We start from the raw sequence: 15809 nt of genomic DNA on the forward strand, positions 1-15809 counted from the left end.
CATTCAGCGAACTCAGAACATATCTTTCATCATCAGAGGCTTTAGTTTCTACTCAGGTATCTTTAAATATTGCAGCTACAATGTAAGCCTTAATTCAGAGGAGCAAAAAATTGTTCAGACTAAAGAAAACATTAGAAAAAGCTCAGAAATTAAAATAAATGGCCTGTAGTTATGTAGTTTGTAACAAATTTGGCTTTTGCCAAACACATCTGTTTTCTTTCAACTTCTAAATAAACTCTGTACATTTATCAGATTATCAGCTACAATGGTATTTCTGATAAAACTATCTCATATGAGAGAAAAACCAGAAAATTCCAAGAAACATAATGTCTTGGGTTGCAATATAGATGTGGCCAGAAATGCGTATATCACCATCTGTTGAGGGTGGGTGGGGCAGTGATCCTTATCTCAGTGGCACATATTATCTGGTAATGGGCCATCTTTAAGTCAAGGTGAGGCAATCATCTTTATCTTTTCCACAACCCACCCTCTCTCCAGGAAGACATCATCTGCTGCTGGGCAATTAAGTCCCACTCTATAACTAATAAAATTACATCATCCCATTGAGAGATGCTCCAGCCAGGGAGAAGAGTCAACCCTTTCCTATCTAGATAAAAACTGAGATTTTGGACACCAAGATACCTTCTTTCCACTGGACTCTAGGACCTTTCCACATCATCCCAGGACCTTCAGAGGAGAACTGCACCCTTCTACAGGAGCACTGTTTCAACTGAATCACACCTGCCACTGCAGGACTGTAGCCACCATTTAATCGGGCTGCTACCAACACCCTGACTGACAGGGTGTCAGGTTGCATTCTGACTCTGTCAGGGTTGGAACTGTTCTTTGTAATACTGTATTTCTATTTTTAATTTTCCTAGTCAAAAACTGTTATTCCTAATTCTCATATCTTTGCCTGGGAGCCTCTTAATTTCAAAATTATGGTAATGATTTAGAAGAAGGGGTTTACATTGCTCATTTCTAAGAGAAGTTTCTGCCTTTATTGGCAGACACCTGTCCTTCAAACCAGGACACGTAAATAGCCAATGCAGCGAGAAGACTGATTTCTGTTCTGAGATCTAACTTCGAAAGATTTGCGTTTGAAAAACATGTTTTTGAAATTAATCATGACATCAAACATGATTCTTCACAAAATGCCTTTCCCCTCAGAGAAAAGAACCGAAATCCAGCATAATCTACAGCTTTCATAATCAGATGATTATTAACCTTACTGTCCTTCAAACACTGTCAGTCTTGTGGTCTTAGGAGTAACCACAAAAATCTTCAGTTCACTGGGCATATCTGGGGTTTGGATTAGATGTGTTTTGTCTTTTTGATGTTTTTGACAAGAAGAAATCAAGATGGTGACAATCAATTTGTCACACAAAATGAGGGAAGCACCTGCTCTGCTCCCGAAGGAAACATTTCAGGCATTTGTTGTACAAATTTATTTCAAAGCACTGTCCAGTCAGCCAGAGACTAAATACCACTACCAGCATGATAAAGTACAAACAGAATTTATCAGCTGGCTGAAGGATGACAGGTTCTTGTTGAGATTCGCTTAAAGGAAGAAAGGCTACAAGAATTTTCAGGGATTTTTCCTGTGAAGACAAGAAACACTGGAGTTAAGATAACCCACATCTTCCTCTGAAGTATTCTAAATTATGTCAGGAGAGAGCCATTTTGTGGGCAAACACATTTGACATCTATGTCCTTAGTTCTACTTTTAAGTATCTCTAACTTCTAGATAAACAATTTTTTCTAAACAAAGAGAGAAGAGCAGAAGAGTAAGAAATTTTGTATCAGTGACAGTTCCACTGAAAAATTCCTTGAAGCATAAGTTCTCTAACAGTTGTATTAAGATAGCTAGGCTGTGAATGTGTATTTCACAATCAACCCTTAATACCTACGGAAATGACTTTTTTGTTCTACCTGCAGAATTTCTCTGAGTTGAACTGGTCATTCTAAAAGATTTGATCAAAGAGCTCCTCTTTAAAAGCAGGAGCAGGCAAATAGAATTTGTTTCCCTTCAACTTTTAGAGAATCCCCTTTGTTTCTAGTACAGTAATTTCTTGCTAAATTCTCATGAAAAAACTCACTAGACAAAAGAGGAGTACTTGCAAAACCCCTTATGCACCATTTTTAATACTCTCAGTTCTTTCAGAGAATGTCTTTTGTTTTCAAGGGGGGAAGGGAAAAAATATAATCCAGTAATATAATTCGTAAAGATGAAGACTAATGGTTTTGGACGTAAAAAAGCACTGTCAGGTGAACCTTAGACATATTCTTAAGGGACATTAGTATTTTGTGTTTAATGGCACGGGCAGAATCAGAAAAGGCAAACAAAAACTTCTGAAACACCCTTAGTATTCTTAGTGTCCTTCGTGTAGGCTCTTAGTAACTTAAAACTCTTCCAATTTTTTGGAAACTTGTAACATGCACTTAAATATACAAGCCAAGAACTAAAACATACCTCTTGTCGCTTTCAAAAAAAAGACTTCTTGGGCTTGAGCCAGCATAATAAGACTGAGAGTCCCAACTGTATCTGGAGAGATGTCCACTGTAGGTTCTCGATTCAAGGCTGACAAAACTGTATCTTTAATGTGTTGAAAAGCACCACTAGCAAACTAAGTAAAGCAAAACAACATTATCATCCATTTTTTACATACACATTTTCTCTCTAAGAAATATTTTATATATAAAAATATTTTAAAAAAGGCTTTTTGGCATATGGTCTCCCATGTATTGTTTAGCCACCAAAAACAACTTCTTGTGACCTCCTGTTCTTGTAGCCACTTACAATGAGATAATTATCATGACAAACTCTAAATAATGATATATTGGTCACACTTAACAGCCTAAGATTTTAATGCATTCCAGAAAGATGTAAGATTATTACTGTAATACTTCATAAAACTAAAATTTATACTAGGTAAAATTATTAAATTTTAAGGCAAAGGTCTAGTCACCAACTGGCTTGAGGTAGGGAGTATGTTCACAAGACCAGGTACACAGTCAATCCATCTTTGCAATTAAGAGCAGGAAAATATGTACATATATATTTTAATATATGTGTAAATAGTTTTAAAATTGAGAGATACTTGTTTGATGTTTTAAGAATATGAATTCTGAATTTATAAACAGAAGCAGGGATCCTCTGTACCTGATAGTGTTTAGCTGCAGCTTTTAGTCCTTCATCATTATCCAGATTCTGTTCTGCTGCAATCTGGCTTGCCAGTGCGCCACAGTTGAACAAAACACAGGTCTTCTCATATCCCAAACTTGCCAGAGCTGCAGGCAAGACAGACAGTTAGCCAGACTTTTAAGAAAATAAAAGTCAGTTATCTAGCATCCTACAGATGTGGCCAACACTACTATTATCAGTAAAGGTATCAACAGTTTCAAGTAAAAACAAACAAAACCCCAATCTTACTGAACTTTTAAGTTGAAGACATCCTCATTCTGAAGGCTTTACAAAGTCTAATTTAGTACTACCACAAAATGTTTCCACGTGAGCAACCACAGGAAGTGACACAAAGCATAAAAGCAATAGCATGAAAATGTTTACAAAATAATTTTGAAGTCTTTCTAACTAGAGTGCAGCTTTTTGGCTCTTGAAGCATTACCAAGCAATCATCTGGAAATATGAACTTGCACACACTAGTCACTTTGCAATAACTGACCAATTACAAAGACTTTTACATATTCTGTTTTCTATCTACTGAAATATAGGGAAATTTTCACTTTTAAAGCTACTGTTTCAGGCTGAAAATGCTAACAAATACTTTCTTTATACATGTACTGAAACAGTTAAGGATTTACTTTAATTAATTAAAACTTGATCACACTCAACAGTGGTGTAGACTGTCCAGAAGTGACTCCTGCAGTACTTGGTAAGTCCAGAGGATGGAGCCCACACTTCTAGAACTAGAAATACCTGAACAGGAACCATTTTGATTATTAATTGCTTTCAAAATGTTAGTCGCCCCACACAAGTGCTTGACAATAACAAATACTATAGATATTAGTCTCCTACTAGTGTCAAGAAGTGTCCAGAGAGTTCTCTTAGTCCTCCAAAATGTGACAACTAATGAATTTTCAATTTCACAAATCCAGATTCAGTTATCCTTAAAACATGAAGGTACTAAAAATGTACATTTGTTTCATTTCACTGATATCCAGCCTTCTTAAACAGCCACGCATTTATCTAACACCTCTCTGAAGCTTCTATGTTAGTGCTCACTAACCTGCACTAAGTTTTTAGCAAGCAAGCCTAAATCTGACATGCTATTTTTCCCATTTGTTTCCAAGAAAGTTACATAGTCATTATGCCTAGTTTACCAAGATAATCTCCCTTCTGCAAATTTATTTTCCAGAATATTTTTAAGAATAACGTCTTGAACTCAGACAAAAGTTGTTTAGATTTTGAAAAGACTAAAATACAAGACAGGAAAGAAAATAAGGCTTGAAAGTTTCTGAAGTGCAGAATTACTTTGTACTCTGGACTGCACCTCAAGTGTGATTTACTATAGCAATACAGATTTTCCACAGACTCACCTGTTTACAGCACCACCTATTAACTTAGTCAATGTAATTCAGATTACATGCCATGCTGTCAACTTGGCCTCTTTTCAAGCAGTCACAGTATCTATCCGCTACCACTGTAACACAGACTTTGGATCCAGGGAAGGTGGGAAGCAAACAGTTCAGCACCACAGCAAGAGCCAGAACTCTTTAAGTCACATCCTTGCATCTTGTTGCCACAGAATTTTCAGGAGTTTTACACTGAATTTCTATCTAGAAACTCCTCTCAGAAGTCAAGAGAAATTTTGTTTCCTTGATTAGATAGCATTGGTGACACTTAGAAACCTTAACACCAACTCTGATCTCCTTTTGTTAATTTCTTTCCACCAAGATGTGCATTTAAGTTTCAAAATGACCCTTATCCCATTGCTTGTTAACTGAACATTACCCACATCCAAGTTAAAAACTTCTTTGATATTTGACACAGACTGCTGCATAAATCTCTGACCATCCACCTCACAGATTATTTAGACTAGTATATAATTAACCTACAGACAAGCAAGCTTCCTCAAGCTGCAATAATATCACATTTATTCAAATTCTTACAGTAATCATCATTGTTATGGCTAGTGATTTTTCTTCTCAGAATTATGACAGATATCTGGTGATTCACAGACTATGTTTACATCATAGCTAAATATTCCGAAATTTACAATGAGACAGATTCAATCCTCACTAAATGTTAGGCCCAAAGGAGAAAGAACAAACCAAATTCTGAGGAAAAAAAAACCAAACAAAGCATCTTCAGGAAGGTTTCCAATTATCCAGGACTTCTTAGAATAGTTGGAACAGAAAGCAAGGATCACCTGAGTATGTATGCATAGGTATGTGGTGTATTGTTACAGATACAATTCACACGTGTACAACTGTTAGCATATATATTCAGAACATAGAAAACTGCAAAGACTTCCAGTAGTTGCTAATGGAGAGCTGCATAAAGTAGGTAAAAACCTTAATAAAAATAAAACCAGAGTAAAGTTCAAAGGCTTCGTCAGAAACTTCAAAATGGTCATCTTGCAATGTCAATCATGATGAACACTTAGGTATAAACAGAAATACTAAAGAATGATGACACAACTGAACTGTTCCTCACTTACTAAAAAGGAGTCTTACTTCTATATTGGCAAGTGTCCCAAATCCATTTCATGACCCTGAAGATGTAGTGCAGAATTGTCCCTCTATGATTAAAACAAATCTGACTCAAACTCATTATGTTTATGGGGAAAAAAATACATGTTTTCTTTCCAAGTGTTCACATCTGTATAACGTATTTCAGAAAGAAGTGATAGAAGAGTAATTTTGGAGCACAGGTAAATAATTTTATTCTCTTGAACAAAATGTGGTATCAAGACTAGATTACTGAAGCCAGCTACCATCACTCTCCTTCTGGAACAGACTCATTCACACATAAGCACACTTCATAATGATCTTACTCATTTAGAACAGGAAGAGCTGCATTATCCAAAATCTACTGAACCTTAATGTTAACATGAACAATTTTTACTAGTATCAATTAGAGTTGTTCCCAGAAAACATCTGAGAAGCAGACAGTACAGCTGCTCTCAGACTGCACATCTATTTGTACCTTTGGAAATCTAATATAAAAATCTAAATTTTGTAAAAATTCTTTGCGTGGTGCTTCTTTGTTCATTATCAATGCTGAAGTGATTAATTTGTTACCAATATAATTGGATTCATTTGAAAGATATGTTGAGAATGATAGAAAGACTATTAATTCTACTACATAAAAATATTCTCTAAGTTTGGTATCATTAATACTTGATTTTTTGGTACATTCACATACCCAATTTGGCAGATCCTCCAAAAAGTGATCCTTTATCAAAAGCATCTTTCCATGTAAATGTTACACAGACCTAAAAGTTATGAAAAAAAAAGATCTTTAATATAATCTTAAAATACCCCAAATTTATGCATTTAACTCTTATATTCTAATGGTATGAAACCTTTCATTCACTTCTTGGAGCATTGTAATTGTTCTGGAAGTTTCAGGAAATCATCAAGAAGTACTCAAAACAAAAATATGCTACATTTCTTCCTCCCTGTTAGTTTGCTCAAAACATTTCAAGTAGACAAGACAGAAATTCTCAGAATTATTTTTCAGCTCTATTCATATTCTGAGGAACAGATAAATTTGTTTCTGAACAAGATACTCCTCTCCAAGTAAGTCTGATGGGTTGGTATAATCACAGTTTAAGGAAACCACCCAACCAGGTAGTTTCCAGTGTGCCAAATTACCTGCATATTTGGATCTGTTGTGCAATACCAAAATCCACTCGTTATTATCAGTGAATTCAACAGCAGCATTATCAGGAGACATCCTCAGGAAAGAGAATGCAGGCAGAAACAGTGTGTTTTATTTATACTTCCGGTACATACTTCAGAGGCAATGCAAATACTTAGTAGAATCTGTTTTCAAGTTCCACAATTTGATTCCTTATTCACCTGATCAAGTAATTGTAGGCAACTGGTATCAAACCAGAAAAGATGGCAAACTTCCTCAGTTTAAACTGCTTGGGAAAATTACTTTAGGAAGAACAACAGCACTGTTTGATAGTGTACTTTCATCTAGCAGCAGTGCTAGTGCAGGATGTTCTAGGCCCCAGCTGCATTGCTGCTTCCACTGACTATTTCTCCCCTTAGGTGGAAGAGTTTACAGACATGCAGATCTTGCTGTCTAAGTTTTCCTTGTCTCAGGGTTTGTAGATTACCAATGCAGCTACATGTAAAACTCACGTAGAAGAAAGATTCAAATCACTTATAACCTGTAAGACTGAAAGAAATTTTTCCTTTTAATCATAATATTACCACTTAAGTATGATTTGTTGATTTGATAAAGAAATATAAATTGTCTTATTTGTAAACACATTGAAAGAAAACCCACACCTTTTTCCAAAAAAAACCAGGAACCCACAGTCCTATTGCAGCCTCCACCTGAAGAAGCCTTCAATAGGGAGAAGTTAAGCTGAATTTCTCTCTAAAGGCATGATACTAAAGAAATACATAGGGAAAAAATGCCAAACCATAATGAACACTATATCTATATAAAAACTATGTCATGCAGAGGCAGGAATAAAGTGATAAGCTCTTAAATGGATTATTCTGTTAACAGTTGTAAAGGAAACATCTGTCCTGATTCAAAAAACAAAGATCATATTCCATCCATTTCTACAGGTTTTCCCATAGAAATTACAAATTTAAAATCATTTAGAACATAGTATGAAATAGACTTCTTCTAAACAGAGATTACGAAAATAAGGCTCAGAGAGATTAGATGTCTTGTTCAATAACAGTACTCGTTAGAAGATTAGGTACAGGCTTGGAAGTCGCACATCATAGGCGCCACAATTCAGTAACTGGCTTGGCAGTCTTCTTACCTGATTTTCAGAGAATGGAAACTTTGGTTCAATTGAACACAGCTGATCATAATATCTACAAAAAAAGAAAAGGAACACACAGCTATTAGATAAATGAAATTAATAGTTTTGATTTATCAAACTGGCATATATGGTAGGTAGTAGGGTACAAAAGCCCTACACACAAGTTCAGCTCAGTTGTAGTAAAGGAGGATTTGCAGGATGGACAATTTCTGTCTAAAGAGATTTTTTTCAGTAGAGGAATAAGTTCAGCAGAGGCAGCTTTTCACAGATAATATAGGAGCCCTGTCTCAGTCAGAAGTAAAACAGTATCATAGACAAAGTTGATCCAGATATCACTACCTGATGGATGGTAGATTAGAAAAGAGTATCATGCAAAGGAGTCCCTGTATACATACAGGCAGACAATGAGAACATTAAGTCATGCTGCAAAAGTAAATTAAGTACAGCATTAAACATTATATTAACATGCTACACTATACTTTCTTGATCTGAACATTATAATCCAATTTCAATGTCTTTGAAATAGATTCCATTTGCCTTGCACAGTATCTACTGGAGAGACTAATCACTGATAAAATTCTTCAATTGTAAACTCAATTTTCATTGGAATATACTCTAGTAGTCACAATTAATTAAACCCACAATTTCTCTGTGCCAATATTTTGTCTAGTGGAAGATCTTCAGGAAAGGATACCAGAAAGATAACATACTGAGTATAGCATAAGACCTCTCACAATCTATCCAGTCAAGAGTAAGGAACTCAAAGTTTTCCCGTGTGGTGCCCTACATTGGCATCATTTGTTAAACACAACAGGCTGGATGCAGAACATGAAACCTTTACACTGCTAAGAACATGTAACATATGTAGCACGTTTCCTATACTCTTCCTGAACACTGGCCACATAGGTATATGCTCAACATTATATAGGCCAAATTGTTTTATAAATAATTTATATTCCCAATATACAAAACACCTTGCAGTAATGGCTTTCACAGTCTGTGAAACAGGGCAAAAATTGTTTCCAGCTCCTTACACTATTAAATACTTATCACAACAGATACAGGTATGAGATGCATGTACAAGACCTGTGTCGTACGGACAATAAATGTTCATTTAAAAATTCAGTAAGAATTTTCAAAACCCATATACAGTAAATATAGTGTTAGTGTATTTTTCAGTGAATTTTATCTGCCAATGTATAGCAGACTACAGGTTTCTGACTTCAACTGAGCCACTGCAATTTAAGATTCAATATACCAAGCCATATCAAAAACTACAATAACCTGCAACAGCAACAGGACTTCCACCAGTAACTGAATTCAAAGAAATTGATTATAAGGTTAAAAACGGAAATCTGCAAATATTTACTGTGATGGGAATTTAATCAAGATTAAACAACATACCAACTTTGTGAAAGGTAAGGTTAAAAATAATAACTAGCCCTGAAGATCACTGCAACCTATATATTTAAATATACTTCCTCCATTGCCTTCTTCTGGTCTCAACACACTTGTTTTCACATAGTATCACAAAGAAAAGGAGACTTTGCATGCTGTCTCCTCTTGACTCGATTTAATTTGTTAACCAAAAGCCGCCTCTAAAGCTAAGCCGTCTTCCCACATTCCACGAATATGCTGTCCTCATCTGCCAAGAGGATGGAGCAAAGGAGCAAAGCTTGTCAAATGTCCTTGTGAAGCTGGGTGTGCCCAAGCCTTGTCTCCCTGCAAACAGATTATGTGTCAACATAACTACAGACAAAATAAGCCAGAGAGGTGTACACTGCTCTAAATAGGGCTTTTTGTTTGGTTAGTTTTAAACAAGTTCAGAATTTATTTACTGTCTTCTTTACTATTTTAAGCACATGGTGCTATTTCTTCTTATTAGAGAACTTGAAATTCTACTCAAGATATAAGAGCTCTTTAAAACTCTGCAGACAAAAAAACCAGAACACAACCATATCTAATTTTTTAGTTTTATAAATATAAATGATATAAATATAACAGTAGGCATAAAACTAAACATGTAAAAATGGTAAATGAAGATGTTAACAGAACAACACAAAACTCTAAGTAGAAAAGCAGACAGTAATACAGAAGGAAAAGCCACAAAGGATGCACAAGTCAGTTACACACAAAAGATGACAGTAAATACAAAGGTGGGATTTAAAACTAAATTTTTAGTAATTTAAACTATCAAGATACAGAGAACACAAGGCACAACACAGAGGAGTGCTGTGTTTGGTTGCACCAGTGAGGAACTACAAGTGCAGCACTGAAAAGGGGGGGGACACGTGTCAGCAACACAGATCTAGTGCTCAAAATACAGCAATCTCTCATCAAGACCAGCATTATACCCTCCTAAACACTAGTAAAAAAGCAGCCATCAAATGTGTAGAAAGTCAAGGTTTAAACTGGAATTTAACTAAAATATATGTATTGCATTAAACTCAAATACTGTGCCTCCTCCAAAGAATCATAAAGAAAAATCTTCTTCAAAAGAACATCAAAAAGACCAAAGATCTGTCTTTGCTATTCAAGATAAGAACCAGAGTCCTGAATTCACAGCTGGAAACCATAACCGCAACTTTCAGCCCTAGGAGAATTCAAGCGTTCAAAATAAAACCACTCACTTCCCCACCCTCCTTCTTTTTCCCGATTTTATTTTTTTAAAACAACTGCAGGAATTGGTAGCAAAATTAAAACTATTAAACTTGCACCAATATTCCATGTCTCCAGAAAAAGGAAATGAAGTTCAGGCTATCTTTAATATTGGAAGAAGCAAGGAATCCCTTGAAACTATATTCAGAAATAAATTCTAAAAAAACCAATCCTAAATCAAATCTGCTATGACAGAATTTAAGGAGAAACATCTGTACCAACTCACCTACATCACCTTCAGAGCACTCAGATTCTTACAGAACAAAAAAAAGTCACCCAGTGAAAAGGGGCGCAGTCAATCTCAAATGCTTCTCCAAGAGAAGCATTTGCATTCAGCAGTTGAACAGCACAGCACACACTTTCAAGCTTTATTGGTCAATGCTTGTCTAGGAAATGTGGCTGCAACGGAGTTCATTTCTTCCATTAAAAAAAAAAAAAAAAAAAAAATCTGTAGTGACTACGCAGCAAACAAGGCTTCTAGAAATTACAAAACCATGGGCAAATCCTAGATTAGTTGGCAGAATACTAAGCCCTCATTTCTTAACAGTTAAATGGTCTACAATGCTCTAGTAGGTATTATGGTCTATAAAAAGCCACAAGGAAGTAAAACTATGCAAGCAGTAGCCATGTTCTAATTCTTCTAACCTTACTTCACCAAGAAAGTTTTAAACTCCAACTTCAATGAAATTAAACATTAAGACTGAGTATTGTTCTTAAATACCAAAAGTAAAACACTGGAAGTTGGAGAGGCAAGGAGATTTTCAGAGGAAACACAAGGCATTTAGGCAGTTGTGTATCTCAGCTGGATACTTCATACTTCGGGATATGCAGACAGTTTCAAGTAACTGTGCCTTACAGAATAATTAAGAAAATATACATCAGACTATTCTTACGGAGTAAGAGCAAACTTATTTTCCAGCAACTGTAATGAATATAAATGGTCAGCCATGGATCAAACATTCATAACTTGTCAGAAATAAGGGAAGACATACATCTGATTGTTTTATATTCTCTAACTTACAATTAATTCAGACCTTCATCTTATCTCACTTGTACTATAAAAGGAACAAGTATTCTCAAGCAATGCAATTAAAAATGCAGATGTTTTAAAATAGGAACTTCTCCATGGGCGGGATATCACTTCATGTTCAGAGCCACATTCAAGATCTCCAGTCTACTGCAACAGCATCTGGGCCAATCACCAGCAGAGACAACAGATCACTGCATATGAAATTGACTCAAAGCTGGTAGTTATGCAGTTGTAAGTGGTTTCCCTTGATTATTCAGAGGGAAAACCTGAGATGAAGATGCATACTGTGGATAAATTAATTTAATAATCTGCTGGCTCTGAAACAGAAAGGTTCTGCTCAGCCTCTTGGCTTTCCACAGCACTACTTTTATTTATTTTTCCACCATCTCTGATGTTCATCTGACCCTTTACTGAACTCATTCAAGTTGCTCAAAATACCATGCATATATCCTGCCTTCCAGAAAAGGTGTAAGAACTGAAAAGTGGGCTGCCTTCTTTTGGTGCTGCAGAGCAACTCCTAGGGATAAGTCACACGATGTGGCTGGGCCAAACAGGGATTTCAGACAGAAATTAACAACAAATCTGACTGGCACCTTCAAAAAAGGAAGCTCAAATACAGCGTGCAAGGGAACATAATAGTATGCTTTTCCATTTGGCTACCCAAGTCCCTCTTTCAGTTCACAGATGCTCACAATTTCCCCTAACTTCAAAGGCATAAACACAATTACCTTCAAAAGCATACACAGTCATAAACACAACTAGAACAGGGAACTACAAAGCTACTGTAAAACACAATCAATAGAGTCAGAGCTTTTACAGCCAAAATACCCAGTGACGAGTTGATAATCATCAGTAACTTCCCTTCTTTGTTAGGTGGGTTTTCAACATCTCCAGAGATGGAGACTCCATGTTCTCCCCGGACAACCTGTTCCCATGCTCCATCACCTTCAACATAAACAACTTCTTACTCATGCTGAGGTACAACTTCTTGTGTTTTTTTAAATGGCCATTTCTCCTCATCCTGTCATGGGGCACCATTGAGATGGGACCAGCACCGTCTTCTTAAAACATGCCTTTGAGACATTTATCTGCACTAACACAACCTTTTCCAGTCTCCTTCAGGTTAAACAGGCACAGCTCCTCGAAATAGAAATACTCCAGACACCTAATCATCTTTGTAGCCCTCCTCTGGACCCTCTCCGTAGCTCCTTCTCTTTCTTCTCAATACTGCAAATCCTAAGTGTTTTAGAGAGACAGGACAATAGAACTACTAGTCCTAATGCAGGCTTTATGCACTTCACCAAGCAGAAGGCACAGATGAATTTTTTGCTCATCTAACCCATGGTAACTCCAGCACCACAGAGACTTTCTGATAGCAAGCTGTGTTAAGCAGAAAAAAAAAAGAAAGTATATGACTTTGCAAACACATTAAGAAGCTGCTAAACATAGGAAACAAAAAGAAATCATGCCAGTAACATAGGGACTAGTCCTTAGTTGGGACTAGGTGATGCTAAAACTCTCTTCCAAACCCTTAACGTTCTGTGGTTTTACAATTTATACCTACAACTAAGAGCTACTGACACGACACAAACACTGTGAAGGGGATGTTGATAGGGACAAGGCCTCCCCATCCCTGCGCTGCCATTACGTGCCATCCCCACGACACCCGAGCGGCGCAGAGAGGGCCGGGGACCGAGGGATGCTGCAGGACACCCGGGCGCCTGTAACCACAGGCCGCCGGAGCCGGCCCGGCAGCCTCGGCCGCTTCCTCCAGCAGGAGAGGCCGCCCACACCTGGGCCCGCCCGCACCTGGCTCCGGCTCCGCTACGCCCAGGGCTCGGAGCTGCCGCCGGGGCCCCGCGGAGAATCAGGGCTCGGGGAGAGGGAGGAAATGGAAGATGACGGGGGTAGGGGGGCTCCTACCTGAGGAGGGTCTCCAGGGCGCTCTCATGCTTGTCGAGCGGGCGGCCGAGCGCACTCTTGCGGAGCCTGCTGAGCTCCTCGGCGGCGCGGCAGTGCTCGGCCTGCGCCTCGGCGCCCGGGTAGCTCTGCTGAATGAACTTGCACAGTGGCTTGGCCAGATCCACCTCCGAAGCCTTCTTCAGCTGCACCGAGATGAAGTTCGTCATGGCCGACGCCGCCGCCACCGGGCGGGCAAAGCCGCAACCGCCGCCACTCCCCGCCGCCGCCCCGGGCTCCCCTTCCCGGTCCACCGCCGCCGCGCTTCCGGGAGCGCCGCGCATGCGCGCGCCCGGTCCCGCCTCCCGCGCCGATCCCCGGCACCGCCTCCGGGATCGAGACGCTGTGGGAGCGGCCGCTGAGGGGAGCACCCGGTGATGGGAGCGCCCAGCCGTGATCTGTGCGGAGCGAGGGGACGGGTAGTGACCCCCGAAAGGCGAGTTTACCAGTCATCAAAACTTTACACTGTTTACACGTATTAACAAACGAAGGCATCCGCGTTTACTGGTTCTAAATTGAATAACTTTCTTATTAATTAGTACCCAAATTCCTATTTCCTAGTTATATCTGTCTCTTCTGGTGCTAATTAATCCGCAGGCGCAGTTCTTCCCTCTGTTTGAGTCTGGGCACTGCTCAGTTCTGCCGTCCTCGCTCGTGGTGGCTCTTGTCCAGACAGATCGTTTTGGGATTATCTTCTCTTATTCTCAAAACAAAAGGCTAGCCAAGCGTGCAAGCAGACAGAATGACAGGATCGTTGGAGTTGGGAGATCATGTAGACCGACACTCCTGCCAAGGCAGGGTCAGCTAGAGTAGGTGACATAGGAACACGTCCAGGTGGGTTTGAAACGTCTCCAGAGCAGAGACTTCATGAGCGCCCTGGGCAGGAAGCCTGTCCGGTGCTTTGTCACCCTGAATGTGGAGTTCCTCTTCCTGTTGTGATGTAAAACTTCTTGTGTTGTAGTTTATGGCAGTTGCTCCTCACCCTGTGGCTGGGCACCACCAATAAGAGTTTGGCACCATATAGTGCTTACAATGCAATTACTTTAATCATACCTGTCCAGCTACAGCTACTGATTAACAGTTTCAAAAAAGGTACAGAATTTAATTCAATCCCCTATTCAAATCTTGAGGGGCTCAGTGTCAACCCCTCTCTAAGACTATGAGATGCAGGGTTCAGTATCAGAGAAGGGCACAGTGGTCCCCAGATAAACCCCTGGCTGTCAGAGGGTCAGCACAACCAGTGGGTCCCCAGGAGGACAGTGACCTTGAGCATTGGAGATATGACTGCAGAGCTTGGCTGTGGCAAGAGAAAACCTCACTGACTGGGAGCACAAGCTGTGATGTGACAGTGAAAGCAGTAGCTTTTCAAAAGGAGGTGCAGCAGTCAGGCATGTAATGCCTCACATGGTCCTGCTGCTGCATTAAATTAAAGTGAAACGTAGCTTCTCCGTAGCAGAAGTTGAAATGTCTCTTGGCAGCAAAAGGAATAGATTCTCGTGTTGTGTAATCATGGATCAGTTGTTCACATCATGCCTGCTTTGAGCTGACTCAGCCCAGCATGGCTCACAGAGGTGAAACAGGCCCTCAGCCTGCCAGGCTGGCTGGTCTGGTGACCAAATGTGAATATTCAGCTCTTGTGCTCATCTCTCACTTTCTTCTGCCCCTTATTCCAGACAGCTAAATCTCCAAGCCTGATATTTTCATAAGCTGCCAGGTGTTGACACCATAAAAGGAATGGTAAAAGTGCTTTTGAAATTACATATTTCTTCTCATGTTGTAGCAGACCACAAGTTTTTCTGTAAAGCAGGAGATCACTCTGTACTGAAAGTGTTCTACGCTTTGTAGAGGTAGAAGTGTCTAAAGTGGTGTGGCATAAAAGGAAAAGGGTAGAGCATGGGAAATCAGTCTTAACCACTGGGAGGGGCAGCTTATCCAGTGTTAAACGGTCCTGTATGCAATCCAAAGATGCTGTGGCAACAGTAGCCAGGCCTTCCCAGACACATAGGAAAGGGGGTGATGGAGTTGTCCTCATTCTGCTGCATCCAGTCACCTTTAGTGGGGCCCAAGTGGATATCCTTTGGAGCTCTGCCAGACTGCTTCTGCTACAAACTTTGCTGTAGTCCCAAAATATGACTATATGTTATATAGTCTATTGTTATATAGTCATACAGCTGTATGTT

At 39.1% G+C, this 15809-nt stretch overlaps 1 protein-coding gene across 2 annotated transcripts in view; it reads right to left on the reverse strand.

The window, feature by feature from the left end:
• PDCD6IP (programmed cell death 6 interacting protein) overlaps positions 1 to 14044 on the reverse strand; it is a 30631-nt gene extending 16587 nt beyond the window's left edge. The window contains exons 1-5 of one of the 2 annotated variants that reach the window (XM_079300204.1): positions 13594 to 14044; positions 7980 to 8034; positions 6389 to 6458; positions 3164 to 3291; positions 2474 to 2627 (exon numbers count right to left, since the gene is read on the reverse strand). In XM_079300204.1, the coding sequence (XP_079156330.1) occupies positions 2474 to 2627; positions 3164 to 3291; positions 6389 to 6458; positions 7980 to 8034; positions 13594 to 13913 (727 nt within the window). In that variant the 5' untranslated portion in view covers positions 13914 to 14044. The remainder of the gene's footprint in view (positions 1 to 2473; positions 2628 to 3163; positions 3292 to 6388; positions 6459 to 7979; positions 8035 to 13593) is intronic. The other variant, XM_079300203.1, reaches the window with a different exon arrangement.
• Positions 14045 to 15809: the final 1765 nt, after the last annotated feature.

Source organism: Erithacus rubecula, assembly GCF_903797595.1.
Source record: "Erithacus rubecula genome assembly, chromosome: 3".
Lineage (NCBI taxonomy): Eukaryota > Metazoa > Chordata > Aves > Passeriformes > Muscicapidae > Erithacus > Erithacus rubecula.